At 42.1% G+C, this 21,861-nt stretch overlaps 1 protein-coding gene across 1 annotated transcript; it reads right to left on the minus strand.

The window, feature by feature from the left end:
• Window positions 1–207: 207 nt before the first annotated feature.
• On the minus strand, window positions 208–21,861 carry FYTTD1 (forty-two-three domain containing 1). The gene is made up of 9 exons (XM_054040140.1): window positions 21,687–21,861; window positions 18,512–18,643; window positions 12,454–12,599; window positions 10,214–10,326; window positions 7,084–7,180; window positions 5,848–5,912; window positions 4,737–4,811; window positions 3,734–3,860; window positions 208–2,269 (listed from the first exon to the last, which is right to left on the minus strand). Exons 1-9 carry the CDS (start codon window positions 21,784–21,786, stop codon window positions 2,174–2,176), a joined length of 951 nt encoding a protein of 316 aa, XP_053896115.1. The 5' UTR covers window positions 21,787–21,861; the 3' UTR covers window positions 208–2,173.

Here is a 21,861-nt window from a genome sequence, read left to right on the forward strand (position 1 = left end):
ACACAATACAGCAGCAGGAAGTGCTGGTCACATCTCAGGATGTAGGCTGACTCAAGAGTGCAGATTTCTTTATGTTAAATGTTTCAAGGAACATACAGCAAATTAAGAGCTACAGTTAACAAGAACTGAATTCTCCCTTGTGCGATATTTGAAATCTGCATAATTTATCAATGTACTGGCCAAAGGTTTATAAGCAGGCACAAAATGTGAAACCTGTAACATTTTATTTAAAAAACCAACAAGCTTCAGAATAGATCCAAATGTAGTAACTTCTCCAAAAAAATATCAAAAAGGTACAGTGTAAAGCCATCTCTCATTAAATACAAACTAGCTTTTCATGATGCATTGCATCAATGTTTTGCATCTTTGTTGCATCCTGGTACACAGGAAATGTATGCACTGAAACAGGATGACTAACACCACATTACCTAAATTCTAACAGAGGGACTTTTTTCAACAAAATTTCTACTGGTAATTTAAAAAACCTTAACACCCATAAAGTTTTAATTAAATTTTTGCTAGGTACGTTTTCAAAGTTAAAAATAAAGGGTTAAGTACTGAACAGTGTCAAGGATGCATTTTGACTTTAAAACTGCTATATGAAAGAAAGTCCTTCCACTGTCAAATGCTCTCAATGTTAAACTCTTGGGTAAACAAGCTGTTTACTTGGAATTTCAGAAAAAGTGCAAAGAAACCAGTTTTTAAAAAGTTGAATCAATAGTCTAAGCAAGAGAGTATTAAAACTACTTTGCACCATAGGCATCTGTGGATGCAGCAAGCCAACAATTCCTTTTATCTGGCTATATCTAAGTCCCATTGCTATGAAACAGTTGAAAATCCACTAGCTCATGGAATTGAAGGTAATTTTACCTGTACAATTTTGAACAGGTGCTTTGTTTCCATTAAGGGTGTGACTGCACAATGAGGATGCTCCAATTTGGCAGTCATCCTACAGATAATTATGCACATGCATAACTTTTACACATGCTAGCAGTCTCATTGAAGCCAGTGGGATTACTCTTGTACATAAAGTTAAGCATGTGCCTACTTGTCTGCAAAATGTGGGCCTCTTATCCCAGCAATTCTTCCCCAGCTTCAATGTCAGTCAAGATATTTGACTTTACTTCAGATCAGACTCATCCTTGATTTCTCTTTGGTATATACAAACAGGTGCCATTTGATAGTTTACCGGTGTGGCTGCTTCTAAAAAAAGACTGAGGAAACCCTTTAGGGGCAAGGTATATGACATTAAAATCCAGAGTCTGGGAGGGTTAGGAAACTTAGCACATTACCCTTTCTTATATGAAAGTCAGTATTTACCCTTATAAAAAGGGACACCAAACACAAACATATTGCATTACATTTGTGAAAACCTAAAAAAGGAATCGAAGGGTAGAGTTTAAACAAATAGCAAGAGAAAGTTCCATTTACTGAGGCGGCAGATACAACATGAACAGCTGCAGCACAAGCTTCTCCCCTACTGCCCAACCCTGACTTGGGGGGGACCACTTTTAAGGATGAGTAGTATAGTCTTCATGCCTGTTAAGTACCTGGCCTGACAGTTTTCCTTTTTCAAATGAGGATGCAAAAAATTTAGTCTCCAAAGAAGAAAAAAACATGAGTGTCAGAAGCACAAAGAATTACAACCAAACCCCTATGAAAGAAAAAGGCGGCTACATCTTGAACAGAAATACTCTCAAACTCAGGCTTTATGCCAAACTGCAATCTGGAGGGAAGCTTTCTGGCAGAGTCCCTGCTCCTCTGAAAAGAGGTTTGTAATGGAAATATTGACATGATCTTCACTATAGCAGGGGTTGAGGAGCAGATACTGAATGTCACTAACAAAAATAATTAACTGTTGCTTGTCGTTTGTACTTGGGCGGTGAGAGAAACTGAAATAAATCTCCTGCCTTAATCACCAGCTGGGGTTACACAAAATCTGTTTAGATCAGAACACACCATCACTTACCAAGTAGATCAGTTGCCCTATTTTTGCCTGGGTCATTGTGTCTTTTTACTATTAAAAGTAAAATCAATAAGGATATTTAGTTGTGTCAGCATCCTAACAAAAGTCTGGAGAACTTCAGTGACGTATGCTATACTCTTCTGCCCACTTTCATCCCAGTTTCTCAGATCGGTGGAGTCTTCAATATACGTGTCCTTTCGACAGCCTCTAACCCACTGTTACGAAACGGCTTCCTTTGTTCTGAGACAGGGCTGTTCTTTGTTCCTTGAGGATCCCAAAGCGCTCATTCAAAGTCATTCCAGTCTGAAAAACAAAATCATTTCATAATAGAGCTTGCAAAGTATCAGACTGATCGGTTACAATAGCAAAGTTAGGACAATGAGTATCACCCCTGCCTAGTTCTGCTCAGATTTTTTTTATCCATACTGAAACAGGCATCTAAGGGTTGTATGTAAACAAACACTGAAGATAAGTTAATCTTGTTTTCCTTCTTTTGCAGTATTTATTTAAAAAAAATACATGAGTAGAATACATCTTTACTATAGTTATATGAGATGCAAGAACATTAATGCAGTGTTCAGCTGCAAGTGAAGTCAGGAAATGCAAAAATATAACTTAAGGTCAAAAAAGCTGAAAACAGAACTTTGACTCCACAGATCTGTTCTCCATACATATTAAATTACATCTGCCAACTTCAGTGACTAATACAGGTTTTTACTATTTTACATTCCTGTTGTTTCATAGTCCACACAGTTGAGAGAGCAAACTGGATTCTATTCTAGCTAACAATTCACTTATTCGACTTTGTTCACAAGAACACTTGCAATATTCATTACATAGTGATGAATGTGAAGAAAGAACCCGGCATAACCTCCTTATTTTAGGAAACATGGAGTCAGTTACAAAAAGCACCTTTATTTATAAAGCAAGATTTGATCTGGAATCACTGAAAGTCATACCACACAGCAATGACATTTTATGGGGGTATTGTCACAATATGATTTTAGTTTCACCACCTATAACATTGATGAGTTAACACCAGTCTGAAATTTTACTTTTGTATTTCCTGATATTCTGAATGTTATTCCTCACCCCACAATTTAGTTTTCCTTTTCACTTAAGATACAGCTGTTGCATAACTGTACAGTGACGTAATTCAGTCTGGCAACTTTGTTAGATACAAAAAGCTCAAATTCTGAAACCACAAAATTGCACAATTTTGTTTTCCCAAAATGTCAGATTTTGATGTTAGACTGTGTAGACTTAGGAGCCATAGCACTGCATATAAACAAAAAACAATGTAACTAAATTCCCAAGGAGATTTTCTTCAATTTTATACATATGCAAAAACTTTTTTGAAGAATCATTGTTTTCAATCCTCATCTGAAGTTGAATTAGTCAGATTCAGCCACCTGCGTTGTGCAGAAGACATGACAGAGGAAAAAAAAATAGCTGTTCCCTGCTGTACTCTCAATTTAGGAATATAGTGCCCTTCATCCAGGAACACCACAGTGCTACACAACTATTAAGTTTTAAATCCTCTGTGAGGTAGATAGGCATAACAGATTTTTTAATAGTAGGACCAGAGAGGTTAGGTACTTGTCCAGAGTTACACAGCAATCTAATGCCAAAACTGAAAGCAGAATCAATAAGCCTAACTACTAGTCCCCTACTTCAGCCCTAGACAACTCAATTAACAAGGATCCCCAAACCTCTTTTAGTTATATGTTGAATCACTCCAAGTAAGTGTTAGGAAACAGCTTTTACCTGTTTTCCAACACTGTTGATATCAAATTGCAACGTAACTCCTTTGGGAATCTTCTTCTCTTCTGGTTGCTCCTTCTTCATTAGAAATGGAGGCATAGGAATACGAGTTAACCGTGGCTTCTGGGAACTGAAAGAAGACTATTTTTAAAATGGCACATTGAATAAAGGTTGATGTAACAATAATCAGGTGTTACTGTCTACAAAGATGTACTATGAAAAGACAAGAGACCACACTTCCAAGTAAACTGCTAATACTGCAACGGAAGGAAGAATTATTAGAATATGGTTGAAACACTGACTGGATAGTTGGGAATGTTTGATTTCAAGGAGGCAGAGTATAACCATTCATCACTTCACTGAAAACAATATCTATCCGCAGATTAAATGGGCTAAAAAGTAGATAGGGGAGGGGAAGAGAGCCAGTATTTTAAAATTAAATTAAATATTTGCATATTTATTTTAAACCTCTAACACTATTGATATATAGTGATTCTTTACTGTCAATTTTACAAGCTTTAGCTACAAAGAGCAAGGCTGGTGCAATTCCCGTTTGAGGATAGGTACCACTGATCAAAGGTTTGCTCAGATTCTGAAGTTGAACACTAAGAATCTTAATATACAGCTATTCTGTCCAATTTACAAAAAGGAACACAAGAATGTTTGTCTGATTTAAACTCAATTCTACTGTTATTTCTACAAACTAGGGAGGATCCAAGTACCAATTCCTGGACATTCAGTCATTCAAGACTTGGTGAGGGGAGGGGAATTCAATTCAAGCCCACACCAAGCTCCTAACTGAGAAACCTCAAAGTGCACCCCAACAATTACACATTATCTGAACACAAATTGAGAAACAGAACGGGCCTGATCTTGCAAAGCCTCCACAGACAGAACTCCCATTCATGCCACTGGGAGCTGTAAGTATAGAGTGCTTGCTACACCAGTCCCAGAACCAGTAACTGGAATTATGAAGGAAGACGATTGTTTGGCATGTTCTACTCACACTGGGGATGGGATTGCTCCAGGGTTGTCAATAGATACAGTCAGAATGCCTCCATTTGTGGTAGAAGTTCGCCATCTAGTTTGAAAGCACAGGAATCACATATGCAGGCTGAAATTCCAGCGTACCATTTGGGCTTTACATGAAATACACATTCCTGACTAGCCACTATTTTAAAAGTCTGTCAGAACTCTAGAGTTTTCAGAGTATAGGGTGGTATACCAAGACTACATACAACCAGGCACAAGCTACATATCTATATGGACCACTAGCATAGACTGAGCACAGGCCTTTGAAACCACTAAATTGTCTAACTATTCAGAGCATCTCTAGATGACATCAGGTGAAGAGTGCCAACACATAATCCACCCTAGCATTTCAATAATTGCTAGAGCAATGGTGGGAGTTTCTGAAAATATTCAGTGCAGATAAGACCAGATAGGTCCATCAAATCCAATAATGAGTCTGAAATTCTGTGACATATGCTGCTCTCATATGAGCTGTTTATTCTTCCTACTATAGCTTGCTGCAATCCCTTTTGCTTATCCATGAAGAGCCTGGGAAGTGGCGATTCCTTCTTTCCTCATAGACATGCCGATCTTATCTTATCCTTTTCATATGTAAGCCTGGAAAATGGCCTGTCTCACTGATTTTAAACTGTTTTACAGGCTCTGGATTTATAAATAAGGTACAGTAGCTGCTACATCTACAGGAGGGGAGAAACTACTGTCCTATATAGAGCCTAAGTTACAGTTTTAAAATGACAGAGCCTTGGGCGCAGAGCTTACTTAGTAGCTCTGAATTGGCAACAGATCCCTCATTCCTGGGAGCATCTTGTGCAAGTGACCCTTCCAGTTAAACTAAAAGCTGCTGTGAAAGCAGGAAGGCAGGCGGGAAGGAGGGAGAAAGGGATGAACACTGTTTCCCACCAAACACATAGTACATCATCCAAATTCATGTCACCACTCAACTCAGAAGCCCACAAAAGAAGGTTCCAGTCATCACAACAGGAGCAAGTTAGAGTAGAGTACTCTGGATACAACAGGACTAAAGCAAAGCAGTTTAAATGGATAATGCCTTAACTGTAGCTCTTCAGCTGAAATATGACACTTACTGGCGAGTTCTCTTTGCTGCCTGATTATCCAGAAGTTCTTCTACTGGCTGTACTTGTGCCTGCACCTGAAAACACAGAAAGATGGGTACAGGATTTGAATACTGTTTCGCTTCCTGATCTTGCAGTGTGAGGTTTTAAAACATGAACAATCTATGAACACATCCATAAGATGTATACCAAAAACAGATCTACAACTTTAGTGCTGTTCAACTGCAGATGGTCACCTTAGGCCCCAGAAACTCATGTTCCCTTGGAGCATAGGCAATTTTTATAAAGAGATTAAAATGAAGGAATTTGCCAAAAAAATGTAACCCAATAGGCAAGACAGAGAGGAGAGAGATTCCATCCAGAATGATAAGGACCAGACAGGGTGGAAGCTTACCCACACATATGGCTGGAATAGAGGAGAGAGATTCACAAACTGGGATGTGGTGAAAAGAAACTTACTATAAGAGATTCTGTATCTAATGCCACTGAACCCCCTACCAATCTGCAGTTTTATCACATTCTGATTGTGTTTTTTAATCTCTCCTCTTGTAGTCTGAAAAATCCTCACTAAAGCAAGTGATTCCACATGGATTGACCCCTGTATCTGTGCAGAACCCCACTGAAGTAAGTGGCGCTCGTGTCTACCCATGCAGTGTCAGTTACAGTTAGGGCTCAAACATATAAAGGAAAAAAATTAAAAACCACTTTTCTCTTTACATTCTTAGTTATTTGACTGTTACTTATGAGGCGGATTGAGCTAGATGTATATGGTTTAACCATAAATCTGTATAACCACTTATGGTTTAAGGATAACCAAATCATGCAATTCTGAAGCTTACTGCCTTCCATCCTTCAACTAAAGGCAACTTTAAAAGCCCATACGTAGCTTTAAACAATTTACCTTCAAGAAGCTGCAAGGGCTTACCGCTATCCTGAAATACACACCCCAAGTCCATAAACCTCAGAATGATTCAACTGTTTTTGGGGTACAAAAAGACTCTCATATTGCTCTACAAGAAATCTTTAACTCAAGGTAGGCCCAGGTTTTTCCTGGAATGGTAAGTATATGGTTCCAAGGCCACTTGAAGTGTTGTCTTTTCAGAGATCAAAGAAAACATGTCAAGTGAGTTTATTCAGAGTTGATCAAGATAGTCTGATCCATCAAATGGGGAGCTGATGAAGAAAATAACATTCATTTTAGAATCTAGTGCACAGTATTTATTTTATTTAAGAAAATGTTTATTGTACCTTCAGACCCCTCCTGAAGAGGAAAGTTGCTTGACGCATGTCTTTCTGCTGGTTTAGTTTATTTCCAATTCTGGCAAAAGTGGATGGTATATTACTCCTGTAACATTTTACAAAATAAGACCAATATCATTATCAAAAACTTATATGGACAGCCAATTTTTAGAGAAAAATAGAACAAGACTGTGGATAATGGAGTCAAGAAGCAAACGTCTCATATTCCTCAATGCATCACTAAGACAAGTCACACGGTAGCTACATTTAGAAACTGAGCCTGTCAACTTTGTTTGTCCCAACTAAATATTTAAATGGCGTAGAGTGGGTTTATTAAATCTACGTTTTTCTTTTAAAAAGACACATGGAGTTGTCACGGCTACAGGGGAAACTGCACCTTAGACCACTTTCTAGTCTCTCGGTGCACCCTATAGGTGATAGGCCTGGCTTCCTGCACCTCATTTTGGGTGGAACCACCCAGTCCAACCACACTCAGACTGGGTCATGGAGGCCCCCCAGGAGATCCAAAGTGAGTGAACTCTCTGAGGGGGGCTCACAGAGAGAGAGGGGTGTGCTGAAGGCTCAGATGTGTGATTCCAGGAGGAGGTGGTGCCTACGGCTTAACCCCCAAGGAAGGCTATCACACCAAAGGAGGTTCCTCCCAGGGACCATATGGAGCCAAGAGAGCATGGGTCCTGTGAGTCTGTGACAACATAGTAGCAAGGATGGTTGGCGAATGTACCCCATAGACTATTAGCAGGTAGACAGTGAACTCGCTGCTTTGGTCACCACATCAAAATAAGGGGGAGTTATCACTCCCATGTGGAGATGGGCAGGGACCAACCCTGGGTCCCACTCTGCTCCACATGGGAGAGGTAACGCACCCTGGTTTTGATGCTGTGACCAAAGTAAGGAGCTGGCTGTCTACCCTCATGGTTTGGGATTTCCTTTGATCCTAGGCTCAGCTTATTAACAAGTAAGAGATTCTGCCTGGAGCCAGACAAGGGAGTATTCCCCCAAAACAGCTTTTTCATGATCTCCTCCAGGATTATCATCTGGGTCATTGTTTTGTTTCCTGTTTCTGCTTTAACAACCCTCTGATTTAAAACCTGGAAGTAAGTCAGGTTGATATCAACAGATAATCTGAAGGGCACATATTTATTGATTTACTTTCCTACTCAAGAGCCTACAAATGATTTTCCATGTCTAGTATCTATACTTGCTTAGCTATCTTGATTGTTTTGGCTCCAATACAAAGCAACGTACCATATACAGTACTCTGCAAATATTAATCCTTCCAAAAACTGCTAATTAGGTAGGCAAAACGGAGATTTGGTGCAAAGGGGTTAAGTGGCTTGCCAAAATCCGCACAAGTCTGTCTAAACTGGTATCGAATCAAGAATTCCTAGCTCTCAGGTCTTGTGTGTCTCTGCAATGTGTCCTGTTTAAATGGTGTTCATCGAGAGATTAGTGTACTGTAGAGGAGCGGACTCACCCCTGCGGCGCCTCCTGCTGGTCTCAGGGAATTAGCTCGGTCGGCCTGCAGAGGGCGCTCTGGTGCTAGGTGATCCACCTGTCCTCTGGCCCCCTGGACCCCGGTGCCCTTTTACCTGGGGTGCTGCCCCCTAGCAGTAACCCTTCACTCTTAGGGTCTCCCCCTTCCAGGGGAACCCTCACCCACTATCCCCACTTTGCCTCAGTCTTGGCTACTGCCCAGTCTCTATCTAGCCCCGTTCCCTGGGGCAGACTGCAGTATCAACCACTCATCACAGGTAAAGGGGTTTGGACCTGCTGCCTCTGCCTACCCATGGGCTGCCCCCGGCAACCCAGTACTTAATAGGCCTTACCAGGCCTGCAGCCTGGGGCTTTCCTAGGCCGGAGCTCCCCAGCTCCCTTGGCCTTTCCCCAGCCCTGCTCCACTCTAGGCACTTAGTTAAGCTTCCTGCAGCCAGGCTCTTCTCTCTGAGCACAGATTTCCTTAGGTGAGACCAGCCCAACACTCTAATGAAGCGTGTGCTACTGCCAATATTTGGATAGAAATAGAAAGCCGTCAGAGAAATATTCTACCCTAAAACAAAAATTTAGCCTTATGCATCTCATGACTGCACAGTCCACATATGTAGCATTTCCACTTGAACAGGACAATAGAAGTGCCTGGTTTATTTTGGCCGAAACCAGAGGATCCCTGTCCACATACAAGAGTTGGATGGACAAACCCCCAAGTCATTTGGCTCACGATAGAGTGAGACTACACAACATACATTTTACACTGCAAGTTACTTACTCTCCCACAGACTTTACATTAGAATGCTCTAGTCTTAATAGAAAGTCTACAATTTTAAACCTAGTATTCAAAAGGTGAAAAATTAAGTGTTCCAGGTATCCCTAAACCTCTGACTGCCAGGAACTGGGACTGGACAACGAGGGATGAATCACACAATTGCCCTGTTCTGTTCATTCCCTCTAAAGCCTCTGGCACTGTCCACTGTCAGAAGACAGGTACTGGGCTAGACAGACCATTACTCTGACCCACTATGGCCATTCTTAATTTCTTAAGTGATCCAGACAATTAATGGGATTCACACGAGTAGCTATGGGGCAAGGTTTAATATTTAATGTGCATAATATTGCCTTGTGTGGTAAACTGTTTTTAAAATGGAAGCATCTGCAGTTTAACACAGTACATTGGAATAATTTCGGAGCAAACAAAGCACACTATAGTTTTCATGAAACTGAAAACGGTAGTAGATCCTGTAAAGTGTCTTACAATGAGAGCAAGTTACTTAAATAAGAATTGTCACTTCTAAAGTTACCTGAATTTAAGATTAAACATGTATTAACCATTTTTATAGATTTGGAACACTCGAGCTACATATTTTATTGTGTTAAATGGAGGTAAGTAGCAGGTGTAAGTGAAGAAAGCTGCTTCCTTACAGTTCCAGGAAACAACTGATCCCATCATCAGGGTACACAAATCAGGATATTGCATGAGGGCTACTAACTGTACAAGCTTTTATCCTACTACTGCTGCCAATCTTAGCTCTCTGGATCCCAAGTCAGCACTGACAGAAACAGAACTCATCACTATCGAAAGGATGAGCTGGAAAAAGCATCTCAAAACAGCCGTTAGAAATCTCACCTCCTGTTTAATGGGACCGGCCTCCTGAGAGCTGGCATTTGTTTTCTCTGCAATTCAAACGGCCTCTGAAGGGTCATTTTCCTTTTCAAAACTGGATAGTTTCGCTGTGTGTTCTTTAAGAATAAAAAAAAGAATTAAATATCCAAGTAATGGTGCCCTTTCACAACTCATTCAAAGTTAATGATATCAATCTAAATCAGTGGTTTTCAAACTTTTTTCTGACGACCAAGTTGAAGAAAATTGTTGATGCCAGAGACCCAACGGACCTGGGAATGAGGGGTTTGGGATATGTGGGGGGGAGGGGGGGCGCTCAGGGCTGGGGCAGACAGTTGGGGTGCAGGGGTGAGGGGTGCAGGGTGGGGCCGGGAATGCAGGATTCAGGGTGTGGGTGGGGTCTCTGAGCAGGGGGTTGAGGTTCAGGAGGGGGGTCAGGGCTCTGGACTGGGGGTGCAGGCTCTGGGGTTGGGGTGCATGAAGGGGCTCCAGGTTTTGGGGGGGGCCCAGGGCTGAGGCAGGGGATTGGGATGCGGGGTTACCTCCATTGGCTCCGGTCAGCAGCGCAGCCGGGGTGCAGAGGTAGGCTTCCCGCCTGTCCTGGCGCCGTGGACCGCACTGCACCCCAGAAGCGGCCAGCAGCGGGTCCGGCTCATAGGTGGAGGCGTGCAAGCGGCTCCGCGTGGCTCTTGCCCGCAGGCACCGCCCCCCCCCCCCCCCCAGCTCCCATTGGCCAGGAATGTAGAGCCGGTGCTTGGGGCGGGGGCAGCACACGGAGGCCCATGGCCCCCCTGCCTACAAGCCAGACCTGGTGCTGGCTGCTTCCAGGGCGCAGCACGGTGTCAGAACAGGTAGGGACTACTAGTTTTTACTGGACGGCCGCCAGGGTCCCTGGGTGCTGAGCAAGGTGACCCAGTGCCTTGCATTCCGCGACCCAAACTTTGAAAATCACCGAGCTAAATGTCTCAGGGATTACTTCACTTAAGTTGATGGACAGATTTATACCATCAAGAGATTTACCTCTTTGTTATCAAGATTATTTATTCCCTTCCTCCAAGCCTCCCCCCCCGGCCAAAAAAGTAGTCATTATAATCTAAATTTTACCATCTGCTCAAGACCTTGTTACAAGTTGCAATTCGGAGAATATACTTAAGCATAACTTGTATACCTCTGAAAATATACACTACAAGCAGTTCTAGGATCCTTAAAGAGTCACCATGGTTTCAGCAAACTTTGTTAGAAGATGTCAAATCAATTCAATCGTATTTTCCTTACAGCTGATTCTCCATGTATAAAACACTTCCCTTCCTCTTATAATTAGCTTGCTGCTCCTCCTGCCTGAATCCTTAAGAACATAACCATCCACTGTGATGTCAAGAATCACTTCCATGATTTTGATGAATTCCCTATTCTAGCATACTTGCCACATGAGACGAGCACACCGCCTGGTCTAAGTCAACTCAAAATTAAAACCTTGCTGTTAAGTTTAAAAAAAAAAAAAAAATCTACTACATTTGTTTAAGATTGGGTATATCTGTTCTGGACTTGTGCCAGACTATTTCTGCTAAACCAAGCAATCAGTAACAGATTTAGAGTCTGCTAACTCATGGACTACCAGAACTAGGTACAAGTTCTACATGCCATTGTAGAGAGAATCTCAGGTTTCATATGGCAGTGTTTTTCTATTCTTAACCTCTGCTTATTTGTGATGTGCAAAAGTTAACAGTCACATTCTGATTACTTTTGTTACTCCCCCACCTGTACTTGTTCTAGGATTTAAATCACTTCAGATAGGATTATTCAAAAATGCCTTCACTTCATATGGTACGAAGCATTATATTCTGGCTTTAAGTGTTTGCGAATATCGCTCTAAACTCAAGTCAGATCTGGAGTAGAGTGAGGGAAAAGCTAGACAGTATTCAGAGTTAGGCTATTTTAATGTAATGTTACGGGCTAGAAACATTGTTGTAACAGTATAAAGGCATTCAGGACTAGTAAATCTTTCAAAGAACTGGTCTTGGACAAGTTATCATGACAAGATTTGCAATACTTATTTTAACGCAGACGTGTTTTACCAGATACTTGTGTTAACATTATACTATAAATACATTTAGATATTTTAAAAGCTAGTCATTCTGAATCTTTTATAGTCTGCTTGTCACTAATTATTCACTTCTTACTTTAGGAATAACTCTCCCATTGCCAAGCACGGACAGTTATACTAGGTACAAAAATTGTATTCCTACCTTCTCGCTAAGTGGTTGTCTGTTCAGAGGACTAATCCCTCCACGTGAACCTAGAACTTTCCTCGCTGCCAAGCCAGTTATAACTCCATAGGGCCGCTTCTTCCCTGTTACCCTCCTCCTGCGTCCCAAACGGTTCTTACCGAAACCTACAGTGGAAAAAAGCAGCACTACTAAACTGTTTCAGAAGGAGATACCGTAGCCTATAGCCTTAGGCACATGATATTCAGTGACAGCAGCCTGCACAGTTACAATGTAAGCTGTGAAACAGACGTTTTCAAAGCATGGGCATGCTGCCCTAAGGGACTGCAACAAGGTTATCGGGGGGCATGAGGACCTGATAGGGCTATTCTGAACAGCCAGGGTCAGCAGGGGACTCTGCCCAGCAGAGGAAGTGGGTGGGGTTCTATGAAGATTGTCTTGCCAGGATCAGGCTCCCTGCCCATCTTGCTCCCCCACAGCTGCAGCCACAAAATGCAGTCACCCTCCTCTTCTGGAAAGGCAGACACAGACTCTGAGTGAGGGGCTGCAGGCTGCACCCTGGGAGTACTGCTCTTTCCCTGCCAGACAGAGCCCCCTGCTGGCCCCAGCCATTCAGCACAGCCTGAGGGCACAGAGCCCCATCCGCGTCCCCTGACTGATAGAGCCTGTGCAGGGGAAGCAGACAGAGCCATGCTGAAGGGCCGGAGGCTGTATGGTATTGAGTCTGGTGGAGGGATGAGCAGTACTCATGGGCTGCAGCCGCCGGACACCAGCCCTTCAGGCAGGGAGCCAGGTCCTGGCAGCCGAGGCTACCTGACCACTAAAGAGAGTGGAAGGCTTCCTCAATTGCCACATTTGGGAGTACCCCCCCACCCCCTATGGTACCATTGTAGATAAATTTCTGATAATTTTCATATGACTTTACATTGTGCCTCTTCATATAACCTTGTGGTGGGTCTACCCACGTGTGACCTCTGTTTTCATGGGACTTTGTATCAAAACCTCATTTAGAAACTTTGCATTGCCCTTGGTATAATATTATAGCCCCTAAGGATAGAATAAGATAGAAGAAAACATTCTTTTTGCTAGCAGTAGAACAAGAGCTCTCCCCGCCCCCACTCTTAATCAATTGCCCTGTTGAATGAATGAGGTGTGGATGAGCAAGGCATGGAAGGCAGCACCTCCAGACAGCCTCAACTGTTGGAGAGGGGCTGGGAGCCAGACCCAAGGACAATAAAACGTGTCAAGTGGGCTCATTAAAGACAAGCAGACATACCGACGGCCTCGGGGGTTAGAAGCAAGCACCTTCTTTTGGAAACACCCTCTTTGCAGCATTGGGACAACACTCAAAAGAAAGCAGCACAAAGGACCAATGGACACACACACAGAGTTTGAATCTGGTATAGATTTGCATAAGAGGAAAGCTGCTATAAAAGTGAGGTGTCTTGCAGAGGACCCCGGGTCTCGTCTTGTCAACATGGGAGCATCGATCCGGATCGGCAGAAGCCCGGCTCCATCCCCTCCCCCATCTAACTCACCTGGCCAGTGCAGTTAAGGGGAGCAGCTAATTGGTAACAACAAGACGGAATGGAATTGTGTGTGTGTGTGTGTGTGTGTGTGAGCGTAAGTGTAATATATTATATGCATATAATACAGTGTTAATGAATACATGTATTACTAATAAATGTGGCGTTTTGCCTTATTCCCCCTGAAAAGATCCTGTGCAGTACTTTAAGTACAACACCATTACCTAAAAAGAGGGAGACATGAATCTCTGAAGGGGACACAACAAAAGAGTTGGGGAACCTCTGTCTTAAAGCAAAAGTTATTGGCCTCATGTTGCAGACGCTGCTGCTGCTACATCACATAAGTCAGTTCAAGGTTGGCCTTAAACCAAGAAGATAACTATATCAGACCATAGCCGAACAGCACAAAATGGCATATTTTATTTCAACTCTCTGATCATACAGCAAGCAACAAGAGTCTGGAAAGTCCCAGCTTATAAAACAGGAATTATACTCAGATGCAGTCTGCACTGTTAACATCTACCATCCTGGAGGGCCCAGCTGCAACAGTGGGCTCCACAGGCAGGATTCTAACCATTTGGTTTTGTGCTATAAGTGAGACAATTTAATCATATTCCTAAATAGCATTAGACCCTGTAAAGCCAAGACTAATAGGATTTGAGAACACAAGTTGGTCTCCCTTCTACAGTAATAAACCATGTTTTTGCTCCGTTTTGAAGGGGAACACACACCGTTATAAACATGTTCAAGGACAGATCTTTCAGTGTATAATGGACTGGACAGTAGAAACCAGAGGTAGAGCCCTTCATTCTAGGTCAGCAGTGCTGAAAGTAGTTACATCTGACCAGGGCATGGAGGATTGTCTCAAAGTGACTTCCTTCCTATTGCAAGTGGTATGGAAAGCAAAAAAATGGTGAAGATTTTTTAGACTGGTTTCCACTAACTTCTTCTTACCACCCCACACTCCCAATCTCCAACTCCTCTCTCCTTGATGTCCTGCTGAAGAAGCTTGACGGCACATTAAATGACCTCCAGAAGCTCATTTCTCAGCTGCTCACATATAGCAAAGGATCTGCTGCAGCATCATGCACCGGTTCTAGGTATTCCATAATTCCACAGTTCCCGTTTACTGCGGAATCCACCCCTTGCTTCAGAACCAAACATTTTATTTAAGGTTTCCAGTCCTCATGGTTGTGAAGATCACTTTGAAAAAGTGAAAGGAGTATAATCAATGCAGCAGCTCTTAGTCTGCCAGCTTGAAATAGCAGCTCTGGAATGTATGGCCTGTCCTATTCATCTCAAAACTTGCATTTCACAATCATTTTCAATGTGACCACTTATTCTATTGGTGATTATTGCATCTGATGCTGCATTAGGGATGATTTTTGCCTGATGTGTTAAGTACATCACCGGATATGAAATTTTGTCAAGTGCCGATATTTACCATGAGGTTTTTATTCACTATATTTGCCCCCCACACCTATCCCTAATTCAAGATACTTAAACACATTTGTAAAGTACACAGTGAACACTCCTTACACATTTGATCCAGGCTACCCTAGTAAAAAGAACAACCTCTGAGGCCTGGAACAGACATGTGGGGGAACACATCCATGCTAACTTTTACAGATATGTAAAATACCTTGAATTAGGGATAAAAAAGGTATAATGAAGACTCATAGAAGCTGGAGCACAGCATAGCAAAAAAGGAATTAGATTCAAGTTACTAAGGAATTCACATGAAGAAAAATCTTTAGTCAATAGGGTCCTATTTTGGTTTCAAAGGACCTGGGCCATGAGAAATACCCAAGAATCAGATGTGACAAATGAGAATAATGTCTAATTTTTTTGTCTAGATTGAACAGTGAAATCAAATCACACAATTTTGTACTGCTGCTGTCTGAATGCATAGAGTTAAAGCAAAGGAGACTGTAAAAGGGTTGTTAAAGAACCAAGCAAGAAAAGTAAAACAATGAGACAAATAAGAGCCTAACATCAAAGGGTAAACTAAACCCTTATAGAAACTGAAAGATGGACAGACAGTTCAGTGACTGGCCAGAGAGCGTCAGTGGAAAAAGCTAACAGGTTGGGAAGACTCATTCCGAGATAGAAAGGGTATAATGTAAGCAGGAAGCATGTTTCTCCCAATTCAGAAATGGGAATAAGCCCGAGTTCTGGATAGAGAGATTAAGTTTAAGGAAATGCGTTTAGGACTCGTTTTGTATTGCAGCCCTGGGCACTTTGTACCTTTGGGTGAAAGAATAAATGCATTGTTTTGAAGACGTTGTTTGTGAGACACTTTGATCAGCTGCGGTCCCACGCTCCCAAATTTGGACCCACTGAAGTAGTCTTGGTTGGTATCCAAGGGTCTGTAACCCAGATCCTAATCTAAGAGTGGGAGAATTGCACAATTCCACCCCGGGAGAGATAGGCTCAAGGCCTGACATCTGTGGGGGTGCACTCAGACCCCAAGACGGGACAGTGGTACTGTTGGTTCAGTTTAACAGTGTCAATAAAGATGAATTAAAAACAATTATTGCTCTATCAAGGCAGAGATATGATATTTAATATTCTGGGAATAAAGATCCCCCCACCCCCCAAAACAAGATCAGTGAATTGCAACAGTGCAGCAATGCCTGAACAATGAGTAGCTGTTGATATGCTTTGGAGAAGAACTGTTCAGAGCCTGAAAAAGCATCCATGTGAAATGAGTAGGGCTCATTTCCCACTAGAGGCGATCCTGTCTAGTTGTGCAGGAAAGAACAGTTAGAGCTCTTTTTTTGAGAGCGAGAGAGAGAGATTTCAAATCTGAAAAAATTTTGTGACACGTTTGCTGTTTTTAAGCCAGCTCTAGTAATAGTGAATACAAGCCAAAAAGAGAGCAGTTCCCTAAGAGACTAAGGGACTGTCAACAATTGTATTTAAAAGTCCAATCTGCGTTAATAAATGTCATTTAAGATACTTGTAATATTTTTCATATTTTCAGTTCTAATTTTCCATTTGAAAATGAAAATTAGAACTGAAAATATTACAAGTATCTTAAATGACATTAATGCAGATTGGACTTTTCATTTTGGCATGGCTTGGACAGTGAAAGGAGGCTAGTATATTTATGATCAATTTCCAGTCAAAGATACTTATTCCTTCTCATGCACTTTATTCTGCTGTGTTTGTAACCCAAACATTAGAAGTGCATTTTTAAAGATTTCCAAACAAATTTATTTTAAACTGATCAATTTTATGAGTTAGGTTTGGTTTTCATACAAAGCCGATGTTTTGGGACTAAAACACATAACCCATTACTCTCACACTATACATACTTGAGTAACAAATCAAACACTCTGATGCATATAAACTTTAATCCAACACTTGTTTCCCATTTTTGTATTAGCAATTGTCTCCTTTTGTTTCTTACTAAAATTCCACTAAGAGACAGCTGCAAGCTTAAGTTAAATTACTTGCTACAAAATGAAAAAATGCATAAGTGGAATTTTTAAATGCTTCATAATTCACTTTACTGCATCAATCATAAGCTTATTTCTTCATCAGAATTAGTTGAATTTTGTATCGCTTTCATTATCCACAATGCTAAGAAGGTACAAATAGTTACCTTTCAAACCACCAGTGTCACAGCCACATGTCTAGATAGCCACCTAGAATCTAGGCAGTGCCTCAGGAGCATCTGAATACAGTCTACTGGAAACATTCATCATTACCAATGAAATCTTTAATAGAATTAGATAGCAATGTTGACTTACATTTTTTAATTGTACACCTTACCTCCTCTTCACTGCCCTCTTCCCCTACACCTCTAGTGCACTGTAACACTGTGGGCCTGGAAAGTGAGACATGGCAAGATCTTTGTTCACAAAGGAGGTATCTGGAGCAGCTTCTCACTCAAGCACTCTGCTCCATCCTTTTGTGCATTCTGGAGAGTAAAGAACTCAGATTTCACTAAGTCTTACTTTGCAGGCTTGCTGTATACAGGCAGTGTCACAGACTCGAGTAGGGTACTGAAATGCAAGATATGTAGATAGCAGTTGCCTTTGTGAAAGGCCTGATAGGTAGATACAACTTAATTAATGTAACAGTTTGGTTCTGGTTTACAGAAAGTTTTAGGGACTGGCAAGGACTCCGGGTTTCTCCACCTACAAACCCCAACCATTGTGATATCCCTCTCTCCCACTCCTCAGAAGAGGGCTAGAGGGATGTAGTTCACAATATACTGTCAATACAACTTCCAGGAGAAAGCTGAACAAAGAGCAAGACTGTGATACAGCCACAGCTCCTGTTGTCCATGGAAATCCAAACACTGAGCCCACATAGAAACACTAGGACACAGAAAACTTATTTAAGAGGATCACAAACTAGAGCTGAATTATAAATTTAAACTCCACACATGACAGCATTTGGAACAGACTGAGTGAACTATTAAGTCAACCCATACTTTTTCATGAAGTACAAAAAGTGGTGCCACATGGCTTTACTTAGTAGGTGACATTTCACCGCACAGTAATTATGAGAACTGTGTTGTATTTTTATAAAGCACATACCTGTTTGCTGTTGGATTCCCCACCTGGTCCCCCTCATCCTGAACTGTCGAGTTCCATTCTGTTGAAGCCTTCTGTTCATTTGGGGGGAGTACTGCCTTCGCTCTTCTTTCTTATTCAATTTAATTATATCATCTACAAAAATAAAGGTTTTATGATACACTTTAGACTTAAGTATTTTAAGTAGCGATAAAATCTTAGTTGCTTTGAATTAAGCCCTATAGCCCTTACTCAGGCAAACTCCCAGAGTCAGTCTTTTAGGAATAATTCTCAATGGGAGAGTAAAGATGGAGCCAGGGCTATTTATTTGGCCCTTCAGATTTATTGGTGGGGATGCCACTTGCAACTCACCATCCTTTCCAGTATTTCTCTTGCATTAGGTTCTCTAAGACCAATGAAAATTAAGTTATCCAGTAAAGAGTCAGCAGTTAGTAGTGCTCAGTGAGTGGCACCAGTTTTTCTGCACTGTACAATTATTTTACATTGGTAAGTTAGTATTACTGTCAAATGGGACTGCTGTATTCGGCATAGATAGAAGAAATCTACACTTTTTCCTTTTTTTTTTTTTTTTTTTTTTTTTTTTTTTAAGGGCAACAATGTTCAAAAAGCCTTACTCTGGGCTTTACAGCATTACTCTCATGCTACTGTCTGAATAATTTCAATTAAACTGTCTCCTAAAACAACAGCCTCATTATAAGTTTTGTGGAATGCATTTTTATATATGACTATTTCCAGCAGCTATTAAAGTAACCCAAGTGCTGTAGATAATTTTAATAGCTGGAAATAGGTCAAGCATAACCCAAAAATGTTAACTGTATGGAAGAGCCAGAAGAATCTGCTTCTCAAAAAAAAATCTGTTTCAAACGAAGTGTCTGGGAACACAGCATAATCAATCATACAAAGTCAGAAAATACCAAACAATGTTCTAGAAATATTACTTCTATAATACTGTCTGGTCTATATATTTTATGCTACATATGTTTCAATATTTAATATTGAACATATTTAATCGGAAAAAAAGACACGGTACTATGACATTCAGCCAAGTTAGCACTGGAATTTTAAGTTTCCAAACATTTATTTAGTCCATTTTAAACACATTTTAAAGCAAATGACCCATCTCCCACATCACTTTAGAAAATTTAAGGTTAAAAAAATATAACATATTAGACTGCAGACCAACTGATAACTCAAGAATACCTTTGAAAACAGAGACTAAGCGGATGAAATAATCTCTTTTATTTCACCAACCGAAATTGCTCCAAGACACAAGCTTCCGAGCTCCATAGAACTCTATCAAAAATCATTAACTCAGGCTTTGGCTATACTTACAACACTGCAGTGGCACAGCTGCACCACACTAGCAGTTAGTGAAGGTGCTGCCTATGCCAATTGGAGAGCTTTGCCAATTTGCAGTACTCCACCTCCCACAGAGGCAATAGCTATGACAACAGAAGAAGCCTTGTCTACACCAGGGTTAGGTCAGTATAACTATGTCACTCCACACCCTGAGGGACGTAGTTATACCGACATAAGAGACATTTGTCAACAACTTTTCTGACACCATGACAAATGTGGGATTTCATATAATCCATGATCCTGTCAACCCTACAACAGATTACATGCCTTTAGCGGAGGGACAATAGGAATGGATGATTCTGTTTTCATGTAAATTACCCCAGTAACAAACTAAACATGAGATTATAGAAAATATAAAAAGAATAATTTCCAAACAAGGTATCACATTAGCAGTTCTCTGTAAGGTATTGCTATTGACACACCTATAGTAAATCATTACTAGATAAAAAATGGACACAAAGAGAAAACATTAAAGTGAGACTAGAATGAAACAAACTAGGCAACCAAAATAAGTATCTTCCCTAGCCAATCAAACTGAATCAGTGTGTATCATAATATACTATATACAAAAAACCAACCCTCTATCCTCCCACATTCCTACCTTTAAGGAAGCCCCGAGCCAGTGTTTTACAAGTTTTGTCCAAATGAAGGACTGGGTTAGTCCCTTGGCAAAGCCCACTTGATGTGCAATAAAAATGGGCAAGTTGTAGCCACCCTCATATTTTAAGGTGACCTGCAAAGAAGTTTTTTGCATCTTCATATTCATAAAGGCAACATGAAGTTCCCCTCCCCTCAAGAAAACCTTTTTTTTTTTTTTTAATGTAAAAGAGAGTCAGATCTTGTTCTCCCCAGAATTTTGGGAAACTTGATAGTAGGATAACTAACAGGATTAAGTATCAGAGGGGTAGCTGTGTTAGTCTGGATCTGTAAAAAGCAACAGAGGGTCCTGTGGCACCTTTAAGACTAACAGATATATTGGAGCATAAACTTTCGTGGGTGAATGCCCGCTTCGTCGGATTAAGACATCACAGATTCAAAGTAAAACTGAATTGAGAAGAGATATGAATTCTTTTAGGCAGAGTGTTTAAACTCAGCTGTTTTGGTTAACCCCCAGTTAACACCAAAGTCTCTTTAAGAAGAAAATAAAAGCCCACTTTGCTAAAGCCTGAATACACTGACCCCTTCAATAGTGAGTCCACCTGTATTTCTGAGGCTCTTTCTTGACCAACGGGTCAAGCACCAAAAATAGGCAAGGCTGGCCATTGCTAAGGTGAGAGATCTAAACAGCAACTTTTCTTCTTAGGGGGGAAAAAATACCAGGCCTTTATAGAACAACAACAAAAGGGGCCCACGCCTGACTCACTGTGCTGGGCCTAGTCCCCCTCCCTGAATATTTTCCTTTGCAGGGCAAGCCGGACCTGGCTTCCTCCCTTGCGGGAAGGCTGGTCCCCCTCCCCCTTGAGGCAATGGGCCTGAGTGGGACCCCCAGTCACTGTGCCATGGGTCCTACCGGAAGCCAGCTGCGCTGCAACGCGTGCCAGGCCCCCGGCCCCCCACCCCCACAGGGAGGGGCAGCCGGGGGGGGGGGAAGGGGTCTCAGGAGCCGCCCCCTTCCATGCAGTCGAGAGGGACTCGGGAGACAAGGCCCAGGCCCAGGGCGCCTCCCCGCTCCCGGCAGTGGTCGGGTCCGCGCACCCCCCCCTCCCCGCACGTGGTTGGGGCCGAACGACCCGCCCCGGCCCGCGCCCCCAAAGCAGCGGGGCGGCGTACTCGGGGGGGGGGGGCGTCGTGGCGCGGCCCGGCCCGCGCCTCGCCTCACCCAGCGACATGTCGATCTTCTCCAGGCTCTCGCTGCTGCCGCTCCGGGCAGCCGCCGCGGAGAAGCCCAAGGGGGTCGCCCCGACACGGAACCCGTTCATGGCCGAACTGAGAGCCGCCGCCGCCGCCTCCCCTCCCTGACTGAGACAACGGCCGCCCGTTCTGCGCACGCGCGG

This window comes from Malaclemys terrapin, chromosome 9 (assembly GCF_027887155.1).
Source record: "Malaclemys terrapin pileata isolate rMalTer1 chromosome 9, rMalTer1.hap1, whole genome shotgun sequence".
NCBI lineage: Eukaryota > Metazoa > Chordata > Testudines > Emydidae > Malaclemys > Malaclemys terrapin.